Below are 18,357 nucleotides of genomic sequence, written 5' to 3'. Positions count from 1 at the left end.
TCCACACATTAAAGCAAAGAAAGGCTCCCTTTCCCTTTCATCACCTGAATAGTGGTGTGATGTCTCGGGTAGCACTGCAACCTGGAGAAGCTTGAGACAATACTCTGCAAATATCACATAATAATTGCAAGACCAGCCATTCAACACAGGTACAGACACTATATTATGAAGTGCACTAACTTTACAGCCCCTGTAGCACCGTCAAATACACAAAAATCCTGGAAGACCCTAGTCTAACACCACCTCACAGTATACTTACATCACCACTACAGCCAATCAGTGGCTTAAAGGGGTACTCCGCTGCCAGAGTTTGGAACATTTTGTTGATGTCACTACCGCGCACTTCACCACGCCCTCCCTCAATGCAAGTCAATGGGAGGGGGCATGGCGTGACGTTACGAGGGGCGTTGGCGTGACGTCACCACCCCCGTCGCCTGCACCCAGCGTTCTAAACGAACGCCGAGTGCTGCACAGAGATCGTGGGGGTCCCAGCGGCAGATAGATCTGATTGACAGGCAGGGAGCGAACTTTAGACAGTAGGTAACTGACTAAATTCGGACTGATTCCCGGCTTGGATCAGTCCAAATTCAGAGGTGACGTCAGCTGCACTGCAGCCAGCACTAGAAGGGAGACCCCTAGTGGCCGGCTTTTCAAAGGCAAAAAAACACAAATACAGAGATAATTGACTGATGAAATATATTAGGAATATGTTTCAATATGTTTTGTGTAAAAAGTTTTAAAAATGACTTTAATTATTTTTGGCCTTAATTTTTGGGTCATAACTAACTAGATCTTAAAGAGGTACACCGGTGGAAAACTTTTTTTTTTGTTTTAATCAATTGGTGCCAGAAAGTTAAACAGATTTGTAAATTGCTTCTATTAAAAAATCTTAATCCTTCCAGTACTTATTAGTGGCTGTATGTTACAGAGAAAGTTCTTTTGTTTTTGGATTTCTTTTTTTTTTTTTCTGTCCACAGTTCTCTCTGCTGACACCTCTGCCTGTATCAGAAATCATCCAGAGCAGCATAGGTTTGCTATGGGGATTTGCTCCTGTTCTGGACAGTTCCTGATATGGACAGAGTTGTCAGCAGAGAGAACTGTGGACCGAAAAAAAATCCAAAAAGAAAATAACTTTCTCTGTAGTATACAGCAGCTAACAAGTACTGGAAGGATACATATTTAATAGAAGTAATTTACAAATCTGTAACTTTCTGGCACTAGTTGATTAAAAAAAAAATGTTTTCCACTGGAGTACCCCTTTAAGGAGTTAAAGTTGGGATGCTCTGAGTAAAATAGTCAAAAGAATAGTCAACTGCTTCGATCTAGTAGATGAGTCTGAGCTTCCCAAGCAGACGGGACCGTCCAACAGCCCTCGGTGACCAGGAAAATGCCAACATTTCCACATTACACTAATTATCTTTGCTGTGTGTATCACGAAGCAATATGTTTAAATATCTCCTGCCCTAAAAACTTGGCCCGCGAGTGACTCATGAGGACTGGATTTGGAGAACAGACATGTAACACATAATCTAGTATTTAAACAGCAGATGCTGATCCTTATCTTTGTGTGCCATGTACCAGAAACTGAACCCAGCGCGGCACTGCATATACATTGTAATGGATCATGCCCATACACTGCTGCAGGGCTATACTAATCTGTTAGTTACTTTTTGTGTCATGCCAGAACCTGTTTCAAGCGTAAAAAATAAAAATAAAAGTTTTGTAAATTATCAGTAACATATTTTCTGTATATTTACAATATTACAATATTCGAGCAGTCGGGTATCATGTAGAGTTAAAATTACACATTGAAAGCCAATGGCCCAGACTTGCCTTGACTGTTCTAGAATTTTGGCTCCAAAATGAACCAGAATTATGGCACACAACAATTTCTTATTTATAATGAGGGAGATTTATTAAAGGGGTACTCCGCCTCTAGACATCTTATCCCCTATATCAGGGGTACTCAACTATTTTTAGTGAGGGTCCGCTCATGCAGGTCTGTCACTGGTAAAGGTCCGAGCTAAGCGCTAAATCCTGGTCTACACCTAGTGGCCGCAGGGCCATGAAGGATATAGGTAAAATTACTGAACTCTGGAGGATGTAAATGTACTGTTTCTTGTGTTTTCTGAATAATGCTGCATACTGTACCCCTAAAAATAATGCAGCTGCCTACTGTACCCCTAAAAATAATACAGCTGCCTACTGTACCCCTAAAAATACCCCTGCTTAGTGTACCCCTGAAAATAACACTTCTGCATACTGTACCCCTGAAAATAATACTGCCAGACTCTCTAAAAATAATACTGCCGCATACTGTACCCCTAAAAATACCACTGTCTACTGTACCCCTGAAAATAACACTGCCGCATACTGTACTCCTAAAATAATACCGCTGTCTACTGTACCCCTGAAAATACTGCCTCATACTGTACCCCTAAAAATAATACAGGTGCCTACTGTACCCCTGAAAATAAAACTACCGCATACTGTACCCCTATAAATAATACAGCTGCCTACTGTACCCCTGCAAATAATACTGCTGTATACTGTACCCCTGAAAATAATACTGCCGCATACTGTACCCCTAAAAATAATACTGCTGCCTACTGTAACCCTGAAAATAATACTGCTGCATAATGCACCCCTGAAAATAATACTGTCAAGACTGTATCTCTGAAAATACTGCTGCCTATTTTACCACTGCCTACTGTACCCCTGAAAATACTGCTGCATAATGTACCCCTGAAAATAATACTGCTGCATAATGTACCCCTGAAAATAATACTGCTGCATAATGTACCCCTGAAAATAATACTGTCACAGACTATCTCTGAAAATGCTGCTGCATACTGTACCTCTAAAAATACCACTGCCTACTGTACCCCTGAAAATAATATTGCCGCAGACAATAAAATACTGCCCCTGAATTTAATACTGCCACACTGTACCCCTAAATAAAATACTGCCGCATTGTGTACCCCTAAATATATAACTGCCACATACTGTAACCCTAAATATATTACTGCCACACACTGTACCCCCTGAATATAATACTGCCATATACTATACCCCTGCATATATTACTGCCTGCACGCGGTACCACTGGATATTTTACTACCTCCCACTGTGCCCTGGTATATTTCTACTGCACAGTATGCCCCTGGTATAGTACTGCCACACGCTATATCCCTGTTATATTACTGCCACACACTATGGGGGAGATTTATCAAAACCTGTGGAGAGGCAAAGTTGCCCAGTTGCCCATAGCAACCAATCAGATTGCTTCTTTCATTTTTCACAGGCCTTGTTAAGAATGAAAGAAGCGAGCTGATTGGTTGGTATGGATAACTTTGCCTCTCCACAGGTTTTGATAAATCTCCCCCTATGTCCCCAAATATAATTTTGACAAACACTGTGCCCTGTACCAACTTATTGTACCATAAAACAATGAATGATGCCGCTGCGCCCTCTCAATAAATGATGCCGCTGTGCCCTCTCAATAAATGGTGCCGCTGTGCCCTCTCCATAAATGATGCCGCTGTGCCCTCTCCATAAATGATGCCGCTGTGCCCCTTCTCCCCCCTCAACTCTTCTCACCCCCCCCTCATCCCTACTCACCCCCCCTCATCCATACTCACCCCTTCTCACCCCTCACCCCTTTTCACCTTTCTGACAGGAGATCAGCATCGCTCAGTAGCTTCCAGTGGCAGGGGATGTAGCGCGGGTCGGAAGCACTCACAGACGACTATGACAGGACGCCAGTGTACCGGGCTGTCATTCACTTCTGAACCGACGTGCGTGCCTGCGCGGGCCACGTCTGTTCCCAGCAGCCTCTGTGCCCCATCTCCCGGCATTCATTCTGCACGGCATCAGGTGTGCCTGCCGCGCTACTTCCTAAAAGCCACAGCTGTATGCTGTATAAAGCAGCGATGCCAGAGCCAGATGATGCAGGAAGCGCTAATCACGCAGCCTGCATCTCAAAAGAAGTGCCGGGCAGGCGACACAGCGTTCAACCGCGGCTATTCATTTGTATCGGTGTCTAAAGACACCTATACAAATGAATGAGGGGAGATCCGGCGGGCGGTCCAGATGACTGGTGGCCGCGGTCCGGATCTGGACCGCGGTCCGCCAGTTGAGTACCCCTGCCCTATGCAAAGCATAGGGGATAAGATGTATAGGGGAAAAGACCCCCGCAATCAGACCTCTTATCCGCAATGCTTTGTATAGGGGATAAGATGTCTAGCAGTGGAGTATCCCTTTAAAACGTGTGCAGAGGAAAAGCTGACCAGTTGCCCATAGCAACTAATCACATTGCTTCTTTTGTTTTTCAGAGTCCTTTTTAAAAAAAATTAAGAAACAATCTGGTTGGTTGTTATTAGCAACTGGTCAACTTGTCCTCTTCACAGGTTTTGATAAATGTGCTTGGTTTTGTGGGAAAGGGCGGTGGCAGGCATGGAAGGGGTCATGGTTTAAAATTTGGTGCCAACATTTTGGCATGTATGGAGGAATTTTAAATGTTTTACTTTTTCAAGCTTGCACCTTCTCCTTAACGGTAAGTTCACACGTGCATATCTTTTCCGCCTATTTGCTTTAGCAGATTTTGATACCCATTGAAGTCAATAGGCTGCTGAAGGACCGCTACATTCTGCCTTTAGATTTGCCTGCTCGGAGTGGTAATACACCGCTACAAACAGACACACTGAAGCGATGTGCGAGTCGCCGCGCATGCGTGGTGTACACGCACACCTCACGACCGCTCCCCCGCTCCATGAGCTAGGCCAAGAGCGTCCAAGATGTACGAGTACACTGCGCATGCGCGCCGCGACTCGCGCATGCGCGCTGCGACTCGTACATCGCAGTGTGTCTGCTCATATCGGCGTATTGCCGCACCAAGCATATTTTTGGGCTGTGACGTACATTTTGTGGTAAAATATTACAAAGTACAGTTGGTCCTTCAAACAACAAGCCTCATCCTGGTCGGTAAATGAAAGACATATAGATTTTAAAAGGAAAAGGTAAAATAATGAAAACACAAAAATGAAAAATTGCTGTCTCATTATGGGGTTGTTTCATTAAAGGGGTACTCCAGCGTTCTGAACATTTTGTTCAGAATGCTTGGAGCCGTGATCGTGACGTCACACCACACCCCATCCATTCATATCTATGGACATAAATAGAGGAGCAGTCATGAGGGGGCATGGCCGTGACATCACGTGACTGCTGGGACATCCCAACCACTGCTGCAGGAACCCGAGCGGAGCGGTACCTTCGCGATTAGACATCTTATCCCCTATCCTTTGAATAGGGGATAGGATGTCTAGCAGCGGAGTACCCTTTTATTACAACCCATATCCATATGATCTATTAGGGCCTTTAGACTTCATAAATGGAGCAAAGTTCCCTCCTATCAAAGAATAAACCCGCACTGTCCAAGTACTACATGTTCGGGGGGTTGGCTGGCTTTTTGATTGCTGAAGACCCCTTTATAGTTTTTCTAAATTTACCATTTTATAAATGTCTGTAAACTGGGAAAAAATTCCTCAGGACATTGCAGGTCTACGCATGTGATATCTTTAACAACAATGGCATTGGGAACTTCTGGCAGAATGCTTTTAAAGATAATGAAAAAATGTATTTATCTCAAATTCATAGGCCGCAGTTATACAGGACAATGGTAACAAAGTAAAAGTAAATATGTCACTGGTTGAACTGAAAGGTCACCCATCCAAAAAGCTCATTGTAATCCAAGTTTTTTAGTGGCACACAGGTAAGGCATACAAAGGGTGCAGGGAATCGTTACATGATAACATGTAGTGCACCATGCTGGCTTACAACGTATTAATGTCGCCCATACTATCAGATCAGTCAGGCTGCCCCACAAAGCACTGACACCCCGGGCTCCCCCCGCTTCACAAGACCAGACCACATCATGAAGAAAAGTTAAAAATATATTATATTTTTATATTTCAGCTACTAATGTAAGATCTGTGCAATATAGCTAATAACATTATACTTGTAAGTTGCTTTACTATACTTTTTGACACCACACAGAGGTTGTTTCTAGGGATCGACCGATTATCTTTTTTTTTTTTTTTTTTTTTTTTTTTTAGGACCGATAATCTGTGGCCTTTCAGGCCGATAGCCGATGACTTATACCGATATTCCGGTATAAGTTATCGGCTATTTCTCCACCCTCCCCAGCCTCGAAGAAGCGGCTGCAGATCATTGATTTAAAGCGGGCACTTTAAATCAATGAACTGCAGCAGCTTACAGTTTTTGCGGGGCCAGAGACCGCCACCCGCCTCTCTCCCCCTGCCAGTCCTGGGGTCCTTCTTAGTCCAACCCCCCGCCGCCAGAGACCGCCGCCGCCCGCTTCTTTCCCCCTGCCGGTCCTCATCCTTAGTCCAACCACCGCCGCTGCCCCATTGCCTCCCCCATCCCCGGTTTTATAATTACCTGTTCCCGGGGTCCGCGCTACTTCTGACTCCGGCAGCGTCCTGAGCTGTCACTGTGTGCACTGACGGAGACGTCGCATTGAGGACGTCACTCCTCATTGCGCAGCGCACAGCGTAACACACGACGCCGCAGGAGCCAGAAATAGCACGGACCCCGGGCCCTGGGAACAGGTAATTATAAAACCGGGGATGGGGGAGGCAATAGGGCAGCGGCGGTCGATCCCTAGTTGTTTCTTACATTGGACAAGTCAACAGTTAGTTTGGTCTCCTCGCGACCTAGCAGGAGACCAAGTGTGGCGGGGCATGATGAGGCACAGCTCTCACAGACTTCAGTGAACATTGCGCCTGCTGGGGAACTACCACTTTCTCCTGTTGGGAGCTCACAAAAAGTGAGCAAGGGGAAAGGTATGATACAGAACTTTTTAAAGCTCAGAAACATTTTTTAAGGGCAGGAGGGGGTGTTAGGAGTACTTGGGGAATATAATCTGAGTTATGGTTTGATGACAGGTACTCTTCAAGTCTTCACATGTTCACTCCCAGCTTTTTTGTATGTTTTGTAAATAAAGGTTTATAGCCAAAAGAGAGTCAGCAGTCCCCTTGCTTGACTTTTGTCTTTCTACCAATGTTAAAGGGGTTGTCCGGGACTTTCCAGTGAACTAGCATTGCTTTTGACTTTTGTGGGTGTTGTATGTTTTATATAGACTTAAATGTTATGTTTCCAGCGCTTCTTGGGTTCTCTTGCTGGTTCACATGACTTCTTTGTCAGGCTCTCCTTTTGGTGGCGTTAAACATTTTTCAACCTACTGGACCATGTCCCCCAGCAACTAAGTCATTTTTTCTCTTTGTTGATTTGTTTAGGGAAGAAATGCTTCATTACCAACATGATAGCTCTTTACAAATGCGTAAGTAATGTGGAGAAACCTATTTTATGCCTAACTAACTTTTTGTAAAATCGGCCATAATCACTATAGTTGTGTAAAGCTGGCTATACACTTAACTGACAGTGATATCAGTGATAACAGTGTGGTTTTTAACATGTTCATTCCTATGTGGCACCATATGTGAAGTGGCACCATATGTGTTTGATAGGAGTCTTATAGGCCCTATATCAATAATCATGCACACTTGGCCAATCTACGCATGCCTCTTTTCGGGAGATAAAGTTTTTTTTTTTTTTCACTTTCCACAGCAAACTTAATATTTTGTTAGGTTGAATAAAATTTAATGTCTACATCTGAAAATAACAGATATGAACTTATGTCCTGGTCTATACCATCTTTTTATCCCCCCCACAAATAAATCTATGTGGTGGGCGGAAATTCTGATTGTCACATGGATTGTTTTGAACTTTATTTTCCAGCAGTCATTAATTCAAAATGCTCATTCCTGTGCTGTGTCCAAAATGTAGTCTTCATAATGGTAACATTATCTTTCTAAATCCTCACACAGAGTAGAGTGTTATTATAGTGAATAATATCCTTTTCCCTCCTGCCAAGTGAATTTAGTGTTACAATGTTAGTTCTGCTCTGTAGAGATTTATCAATATCCTGTGTAGAGGAAGAATGGTGCAGTTGCTCATAGCAACCAATCAAATAGATTATTTTATTTTTGTCTGTTGCTCTGAGCAACTGCACTACTCTTTCTCTACACAGGTTTTGATTTATCTTATAACTGACTAATATAAAAGCTATAGCATAATGTTTATTTACCTCATCCTGGCCAGTGAATATTCAGCCAGACTCCTTTTAACATAAGTATGTAAGTGAACTTGCAGCAGTTGCATGCTACAGTCTAGTTGACTTTATATTTACTGTGTGAGGAGAACTGAGCGTGTCAGACAAAAACAGCAAACTTTCTACAGGACATATTCCATAGCAACCAGAAAAAAATGAGCTTTCTGCCTTTCAAAAATAATAGGTTTCCGATTGATTACTTGTATTTACAAATTTTATTTCAAATTAAACTCAGTTTAGACCTATTTATTTTTAGGGCAAAGTATTAGGCCAGCCTAAAGGTGGGGGGGGGGGGGGGGGGCTTACCTCGCTGACATATTTTTTTTTTATATGTCGTCTTTGGGCTTATGGAATAATCAGGGTGGACAAAGCTGCAGTAGTTGATGCACCTTTTTATGTTAATAAGTGAAATACTGTAGCGATTTGGGATTCATGTTATGTACTGAAGGCAGTGAGTGATGGATACATTAGTGAAAAGAGTTTTAATAATTTTTTTCTTATGTTTTGATCCTATTCAAAATATAAGAAATTTGAAAATGTGAATGACAGTAGGTTCGCTGTTGCAATCCGCTTGCATGTTTTTATAGTGTTCCGTCTGTACATCTGATTCATGAAGGAAGTTTAGCAAGCCCTATGATGAAAGCCGCTGATAAAGGAGATTGAGCAGCTGCACTACTTCCTCACTCTTTTTTTTTTTTTTTTTTTTTTTATAGAACCAGATCCTGTGTTTGTAAACAGGTTTACCGTGTTTCTAAGGGAAAATACACAGGTATTACACTTGTTACGTGGTTTAGGAAGCTATTAAGAGGGATACTCTGGCCCTAATACATCTTATCTCCTATCCAAAGGATAGGGGATAAGATGTATGATCGCTGAGGACCCCCACAATCTGTCATTCCACACCTACCTCCGAGGCGCTGGAGGCTCACCGTGTGAAGCGTGACGACCACGGGGCCGGAGTATCGTGACGTTGCGACTCCGCCCCTGTGTGACATCAAGCCCTGCCCCCTAAATGTAAGTCTATGGGAGGGGGCATCACGCCCCCTCCCATAGACTTGCATTGAGGGGGCGGGTTGTGACATCATACAGGGGCGGAGTCTTGACATCAAGATACTCCAGCCCCGTGGTCATCACGCCACCTCCCATAGACTTGCATTGAGGGGGCGGGGCATGATGTCAAACGGGGGTGGAGTCATGACATCACGTTACTCCAGCTCTGTGGTCGTCACACTCGGAGCCTCCAACGCTGCGGAGAACTGACAAAGGTGGGTGCGGAATTACAGATTGTGGGGGTCCCCAGAGGTGGGACCCCCGAGATCATACACCTTAGGGGATAAGATGTATTACGGCTTGAGTAACCGTTTAACTAAAATCCTTTTTTTTTTTTTTTTTATTTGCAACGTGAATGAAGTTTCCTCCCATAATTTATTCTTTTAAGAAAGATTGCATTGTACTTCATATGTTACATCAGTTCTTCTTTGTGTAAAATGTCACTTGCAAGGTATTGCAGGTTTTATATGGTGGATTACATACTATAGAAAGATCATAATTACATATATGATCTAGGGGCCAATAGGACAATGTGTTACTTTGGTACACAGGTTTTAATGATCAACAAAGACTCTTCAAACTTCACCATTCCCTAGTTTAATGGTCAACAGAAGCCTTCCGCAACGTGTCGAGGTCCCAATGGAACTTCCTATGGATATACCATGATATCGTACTGGGATATCCCTTAACATTAAATAATGAGTTTAAATATGTTACGAAACTCAAAATGGGAGAGGAGAAATCTAACTTGTGCATTCTGTTTAATTTTAAACAGCCGCAAAAAAAAAAAAAGTTAATCGATGACTACTGGTTCCAGTGCTGGCATGAAGAAAAGGAACAGTTGTACTAAAAACACTTGTTTCTTCCTTTAATGAAAGTTGAAGGGTAACCCAGAGGCCAAGCAGCCTCCAGAAGAACCAAACTGGAAAAACAGGTTGCATTATTGGAGGATAATTTTAACGAAGTTGCCCAAGGAGAAGTAAAATGGTCTTTACTGATCTAGAAAACCTACCTGAATTTATTAAGAAACAAGACAACCTGCTAAAACACCTTGATACCTGTTGGCTTCCTGAATCATCAAAACTTTCAGAGCTCCAGATAATTTGTGAGAAAGCTACCCAAAGCCCCAGGCATTTATCACTGGTTTGTAGTGGAGACAGCCCATTGTATAGACTCAGACAACAATCCTCTCCTAAACCATGGTTCAGATAAATGTCAGTAACGCCCTCACTAGGTCATTATGAAGTTAATAGCCTTCGATGACAAAACAAACATATAAAAAAGCCTGAAAAAAAGCTCAACACTCATGCAGCTTCACCCTGTTCTGCTGGTCTTGCGTAACAACCTTTATTTAGGTATAAGGTGAGACCTGTCAGTCAGCCCAATTAGGCTGTGAATAACTGGTGGAGAGGCACCCACCTTAACCTTTTACTTTTCTCCCAGCTTGTAATAAATCTTTTTAAAGGGTACCTCTCATCACATCAAAAAAACTTTTGATATATTATAGATTAATGTATACAGAATAACTTTACAATTGCATGTTATTAAAAAATATGCTTCTTTCTATTTAATTTTCCACTTTGAAGAAATGACCACTAGGGGTCTCCCTACCAGTCCTGGCAGCAAGCATTTCAGACTCATGCTGGAGTCTTAAACACTACGAGCTGCCAGTCTGCTTTGTTCACAAAGGAGAACACTCAGAGCTGCCAGTCTGCTTTGTTCACAGCCTGTTTGGCTGTGAACAAAGCAGGCTGGCAGCTCTGAGTGTTTAGGACTCCACCATGAGTCAGGAATGCTTGCTGACTGGACTGATCGGGAAAAATACAATAGAAAGAAGCATATTTTTCATTAACATGCTATTGGAAAGTTATTCCAAATTCATTAATCTAAAATATATCAAAAGTTTATTTGATGAGAGGTACCCTTTAAAGCTAGCCTATCCTGGACATGTGATAGATCTCCATATAACGGCTTCACCAGACAGGTGACCTCCTCTAAAATAAAGACACCTACTGTAGAATAAAAAATAATAATAATGTATTTGGAGCATGTGAACACACCCGCCTAGCTCAGCTATAAAGAAATAGATAGATAGATAGATAGATAGATAGATAGATAGATAGATAGATAGATTAGATAGATAGATTTTTTTAATAATTTATTTTGACCACTTAAAGTAAATCTGTCATCAGAATCACCCGCACTAAACCTGTTACACCGGCTTGTAGTGTGGGTGATCCTGATTAAAATGCTTCTTACCTCATTAAGAACTGTGCAGCGGTTCGCCAGATATCTTCATTTTTAGTTATATGGTATTCCCAGGCTTGGGAGATCCGCAGCATCAGCGCGGACTCGCTTACGTCATTTTCGTCGTGCGGAGCGGCTGCCCGGCTCATGAATATTCATGGCTGCCTCATCGCAGTCTTCCTCCTGGTGTAGGTCACGTGGGTAGCGCCGCGCATGCGCCACGCGGCGTTCTCCTGCATAGATAGATATGACTGTTTCTTTTTACCCTTCTTTTTTTTCACTTTGGTTTTCGTGGACATGCACCAAATGTATCATTTGGTGCAAGTTGTTAGTAATTTTGGCTGAAATGTTGAAATCAGCTGTTCACAGCGCCTTTTACCCAGAACTTACCACCACAGAGGACGCGTATTTTACCCTATAGAGCAGCCATTTCGGAGTCCCTCCTGCAGTATATCAGCAAGCGACATGAGTTATTTTCTTTTGTGGGGTTTATAGCCACCATCTGAAATGGATTTTATTTTCAACTTGAGTAGTTTTTTTTTTTTGTTATTTCAGTGCAGTGGTCTCCAACCTGCGGACCTCCAGATGTTGCAAAACTACAATTCCCAGCATGCCCGGACAGCCGTTGGCTGTCCGGGCATGCTGGAAGTTGTAGTTTTGCAACATCTGGAGGTCCGCAGGTTGGAGACCACTGCTTTAGTGCTTACCTTTCCTGTACCTGTGAGGCCATGTCCAATGCTGGCTCAAAGGAGGGTGAAGGTTCCTCAGAGACAACTATGTCGCAGGATAGTATTGAGCAGCCCTGGAGGCGTCGCTGCTTTCACAAAAAATGAAATTTTGACGCCTTTATATTTTCTGACATTGCTAAGTGTGTTTTCCATGTGTAAAAATTTCTTGGCGGGGATTTGCGCCCCCCCCAAAAAAAACGGGATTTGCGCCAAAGATCGATTGGCGCAAATGATTAATTACTGACTAAAGTTAAAATCACACACAAGACTGTGTGATTTTGAGATAGTTGTAAAAATGACAGAGGAGAAGATGCGCCAAACTTACGTGAAAAAAACCACATACATCCTTTGATAAATAGAGCCTATACAAGCTATACACAGTTCAAATAGGGAAAACTGTGCCCTATAGTGGGAGGAACCCAGTCAAGTAGAAAATCTAGAATAGGAGATACCATCTTCATCTTATTTCTGAAGGTAATAGTTTGAGATAATTGGAAGGAAATTCCCCTAGACATGCAGACCAAAGAAAGATAGCATATACTATCCTCGAGTCACCTGTCACGCGGAGTCATTGAGACAGCGTAAATTCACAGATGGGAGGGATTAAGCTTTACATGGTGCTTCCATAATTTCATAACCAAAGGTTGGTAGTTAGGTTACACAAGCAGAAACCCCAACCATGCCAATGGCCTTCCCCTATAGTCTGCTAAAGCAAAAGTAGTCCTACCCCAAAACTCCAAATACTGGCCTAATATAATCATTTAAGCTCTAAATTAACAGAGAAATACTTGGCTTTTCAAACCACTATGTAGATTTACTTAAATGGGTACTCCACTGCTCAGCGTTCAGAACAAAGTGCGGGAGCTCGTGATGCCATAGCCCTGCCCCCTCATGATGTCACCCCCCCCACCCCCTCAATGCAAGTCTATGGGAGGGGGCGTGATACCCCTCCCATAGACTTGCATTGAGGGGGTGGGGCTATGACGTCACAAGCTCCCGCCGCCGGCTCCAGTGTTCGGAACAGTTTGTTCTAAATGCCGAGCAGCGGAGTACCCCTTTAAAAAGCCTCATTGTACATGCTGTTTTTTTTTTTTTTAAGCTGTAGCCGTTGGCATAAATTGCTACCCTAGTGCACAGTGTATGGAGGACGTGAATGTCACATGCTCTTTCTTCCATGTGCAGACATTTTACGGACTAGTTCATGGACAGAGCTAATCTGAAGGGCGGGGGAACAGTGGGCTGGGCCATGACTATTTTGTACAACAAGACACCATGTGGATGAAGCTACACTGAGTACAAACTATTAGAGAGTCAGATCTGCTGAGATCTGGGGGTTCAGCAGACCTTTCTGGTGTGTATGGGGGCCTTGAGTCTCATCTGTTCTAAATCGGTCTTTAGATGTAACTTAGGAAGAAAATCTTCAGTAACTCGGGATCTTGAAAAACTCTTCACACAGCATACTATGTTAATTCTGATGGCAGAATGTTCTTGAGTAATGTTGCAAGGCAGAGTTTTCCTTTCATACTATTTATAAAGAGAATATCCCCGATCACCTATACTGTGCAGACAACAGCACTGTAAGCTCATCCAATATTCATAAGACTCTACGTTATCAGGTCCCCAAGAACTAGTATCTTCTGCATAGGAGCCGGGCATTATGACTATTAGACTGTGCTATTGTAGACGTGGGGTGGGGGTTGTCTAATGAAATGTCTATCCAGTAGTAAGAGTTTATGGTCAGCCTACATCTATATTTCCATGTTATTTATTAGTCTAAATAGGAAGATGAATGGCATTGCTGATTGCTGATGGGTCTAGATTGGATTGAGTGCTGCTGCTGACATTGTAACCTCATTTTGGAAGAAAACAAATTGGAATTACACACACACACACACACAGACAGAGTGAGAGAGGTTTTAACAGCTATGCATCCACTGTTTTAGCAACAGCTAGTTTATATTCTTTCCCTAAAGGAAAAGGACAGCCAACCACTGGGAATGTCACTTGGCTTTATTTGCAGAATATCATTATATGGGAGTATTGCAACAATGCCAGTACTGAATGATGGAAAGCTGAGGTGTTTATAGATGATGGGATCAAATACTCCAATGCTATGATCTTTACCATAATGTGAACTAGCCACTGCTCAAAACAATATAAGCACTGAAATGAAGGAGCCTTGAAATCCCTGGAGTCCCTGTAGTTGCAGAATAAGAATTAGTAGACATACTATGTCAGGGCTCAACAAATCCCAGGCTCCAGGTCTCCCTGGTGACTGAGAATTTCATCCTGACTCCTTGGTTCTTTGTCAGCTCTTCCCAACTCATGTTGTACATTTATGTCATGGGTCGGGTGGGGGAGTATGGCTCGAGTGCTGGGGCTGCATCATAGCCGGCAGGGTGACCCCTGACAATAATGACTGACATCGATGATCAGTGATATCCATCGTTTAGCTCTTGGAATGTTGCGATAGTTTAAACAGTGTTTAGGTGCATGCCTGGTGGTCCAGGAGTCTGTTCGCCCCTTGGTTAGGCCAGTGTGCCTACTGTGGCATGACAATTGATACAGGCTGCATATGGAATAAATGATTATAAAAGGCCCCTAGGGTGGCAAAAAAGTTGTATTAAAAAAATATAACACCCCCCCCCCATTAAAAAAAAAAATAGACATATTTTGTATTGTCCTGTGTCTAAACTATTAACACCTTAAGGACCAAGCCCATTTTGACCTTAAATGGGCACTGTCATGAAATCTAAAAATTAATATGCTGTAGTACTTACTACAACAACATATCTCTAATATACTTTAATAAAAAAAAAAGTGATTTTAAACAAGTTTAAAATCACTTTTAAATTTGGCCACTAGGGGTCGCCCTCCTAGTGGCTGAATGCATTCTGCAGTGACGTCACTACTGGATTTTGACTCATTTAAGCCTGGCAATGAGTCGAAATCCAGTCACTGTGGTGCTCGCTCCCGCCTGTCAATCAAACAGGCGAGAGCGAGCACGCTGATAGCTGGGGCTGCACGCATTGGCCAGCTCCACTGGCCTCGCCCGCCCCCGTTACCCTGTCCGGAGGCAGCTCATTGATCCTCCGGTAAGTCTGCACCACTGGAGGAATGGGGTGGGGGATGCGGGGTTCGGGGGAGCGCCGCCGCTCAGCACTAGAGGCATGGGGGTGGGGTGGGTGATGAGCGGGGTTCGGGAGAGCGCCGCCGCTGCTGCTCCCGTAGTAGCACTGCTGCGCTGGTTAAACAAAGTTATTGTTTTCACCACAGGGTGCCTCCAGCTGTTTCACCACTATAACTCCCAGAATGCCCTGACAGCCAGTAGATTTGAGTTGTAGTGGTGAAACAGCTGGAGGCACCCTGTATAGTGAGCTAAGGGCGGAAGTGCCGGCCCCAGCAGGCATCAGTGACGTGGTGCCTGCTGGGGAAGTCTGCCTGGTAGTGAGCACACTACCAGGCAGACAAAAAGGCATTTTAATATAGTAAAAAAAAAAATGTAAAGGCAGGGAGGGGGTTAGGGATAGATGGGCAATAGGCAGGGACAGAAAGAAAAAAAAATGGATGGTGGGAGCTACCCTTTAAGGACCAGACCAATTTTATTTTTCCGTTTTCGTTTTTTCTTCCTCGCCTTAATCCATAACTCATTTTAGATTTCCATCCACAGACACATATAAGGGCTTGCTTTTACATGACCAATTGTACTTTGTATTGACGCCTCTCATTTTACCATAAAATGTACGGCAAACTCCCAAAAATATTTTTTTTTTGTGAAAACCACAATTTTGCAAATTTTGGAGGGTACACTGTACACTTCACTTTAAAAATGACGTGTTCTTTATTCTGTGAGTCCATACAATTAAAAAGATACCCATCTTTACATACTTTTCTATTTTTGTACCGCTTTAAAAAAATATTAAAAATTTGTACAAAATCAGTATGTTTAAAATCGCCCTATTTTGGCCACCTATAACTTTTTCATTTTTCCGTATACGGGTGGTATGATGGCTCATTTTTTTGCACTGTGATGTGTACTTTTTATTGATACCACATTTGCGTATATTAAACTTATGTACTTTTTTTTTTGTTTACGTTTACGCCGCTCACCATATGGGATTATATTTTGATAGTTCGGACATTTACACATGCGGCGATATCAAATATGTTTAATTTATTTTTACGCTTTTTGGGGGTAAAATGGGAAAAAGGGACAATTTCATATTATTGGGGGAGGGGATTTTTCACTCCCCCCCCCCCCCCCCCTTTTTTTAGCATAGGGCATAGCACTGATCAGTGATATCGGCAATCTTCTGCTCTGGTCTGCTCAATCTCAGACCAGAGCAGAAGACCCCTGGAGACGGCCGGAGGCAGGTGAGGGGACCTCCGACCCCCATTTTAGATGATCAGATTCCCACGGCAGCGCCACGGGTGATCCGATCATCCATTTAAAGATGCGCATTGCTGCAGATGCCGTGATCTGTATTGATCACGGCATCCAAGGGGTTAATGGCGGACATCAGCGTGATTGCTGATGTCCGCCATTACAGGCAGGTTCCCATCTGCCGATAGCAGCCGGCACCGCTCTGATGCTCGCGGTCATGTACAGGACGTAAATGTATGTCCTGGTGCGCGAAGTACCTCCGCATCAGGACATACATTTACATCCGTGGTCGTTAAGGGGTTAAATTATTGCATTCCTGGTCCACAGGAAACTGTGTAAATGCAAATAAATTTCAGACACCAAACTGCTGAATTTTGGTCATATCACATCCCTGAAAAAACTGAATAAATAGGGAATAAAAAGTCAATACTGTACATAAGAACTGGTAAAAACTACAGCTTACATTGCAAAAAATGACCCTCGCACAGGTCCATAGGTGGAGAAAGAAAAAAGTTATATGCGTCAAAAACTTGGCTCCTAACTTTTAATTTTTTTTTTGCTGGCTGCAAGTTTTAAAACAAATTAGTAAAGCCCTGCACCATGTGCTGCAATATAGATTCTCTGTATGCCATTGTACAAAGCTTTTTTGTGTGGAATAAACCTATAATATAACATATGATGAAGTGTGGCATTTTTTTGTAATTTATCAGTTAGATCCATAAGGATTCTGACAGTAAAATCCTTTTGTATGCCCCTCTATACATTTTTAGAATGCTACGGGTGCCCTTATGGCTATATGCTAAGCCCTTGAGCAAAAATGTTCCCTTGCTGGCTTTGCTTATCATCCCCAGTCATGTTTTAAGGGGTACTCCATCCCTAAGACATCTTATCCCCCTCCCATAGACTTGCATTGAGGGGGCGGGGCATGACATCACGATACTCTGCCCCATAGTCATGAGTCTTCAGGCACGGAGCGATCATCGCTGCGTGCAGATGAGACAGGTGGGTGCTGCACGAGAGCGGCAGGACCCCCGTGATCAAACATCTTATCCCCTTTCGTTTGTATAGGGGAAAAGATGTCTTAGGGCTGGAGTACCCCTTTAAAGACTCTTTGATCATTGATTTTCAGGCATATTACCTCTGATAGAGTAAGAGTCCTTTCTTTAGGAAGGGCGGGGGGGTCGGGGGACACCCTCCAATAGTTGGTGCCAGAGTGATAGCTACCTTCCTTCTAGAGGAGGGCTACTATGCATATAAAATAAAAATCTGTGTCTCCTCCATGTTTTCACAGGGGATAATGGATTTCATGTTGTAACCCAGTCTTAGTAGTTTTCTAAGTGTAACTGAGGAATGGGAATTGTGGCTACTTTACATATGAGTGACCTGTTACATGAAGAATGATTGGTAAGTACCTGGGAATGGTTATCAAGCATAACCCTCTACTGGCCATGACTGTCCCATCACATGCTGAACAATTACTAGCTAAATTTAACTTGTTTATGGTGAAGGGACATTTTGAAGTACCCACTTCTGTCAGTTTAAATATGTAGTGACTATTAATACCTTGGGGTATGTGAAGAATGCATTTTGGCCACACTCCCAGCAATTTTCACAAAAAAAGAAGGTATCGAAATGGCCTCTTAAAGGGCTACTCCAGCCCTAATACATCTTATCCCCTATCCAGAGAATGATGGATGATGTCTGACCCCCGCAATCTGTCATTCAGCACCCCTCCCCATAGACATGCATTGAGAGGG

At 43.1% G+C, this 18,357-nt stretch overlaps 1 protein-coding gene across 2 annotated transcripts in view; it reads left to right on the top strand.

Moving 5' to 3' along the window:
• Positions 1–18,357, top strand: part of PRKX (protein kinase cAMP-dependent X-linked catalytic subunit) — a 128,469-nt gene that overhangs the window by 11,056 nt on the left and 99,056 nt on the right. The window contains exon 2 of one of the 2 annotated variants that reach the window (XM_056558847.1): positions 7,317–7,360. The exons of the other annotated variant lie outside the window; for it this stretch is intronic. Coding sequence (XP_056414822.1) covers positions 7,324–7,360 — 37 coding nt within the window. The 5' untranslated portion in view covers positions 7,317–7,323. The remainder of the gene's footprint in view (positions 1–7,316; positions 7,361–18,357) is intronic. 2 annotated transcript variants of the gene reach the window in all.

Source organism: Hyla sarda, chromosome 2 (genome assembly GCF_029499605.1).
Source record: "Hyla sarda isolate aHylSar1 chromosome 2, aHylSar1.hap1, whole genome shotgun sequence".
NCBI lineage: Eukaryota > Metazoa > Chordata > Amphibia > Anura > Hylidae > Hyla > Hyla sarda.
Note: the sequence above shows the minus strand (reverse complement) of the source record. Positions and strands in the feature narration are given on the sequence as shown.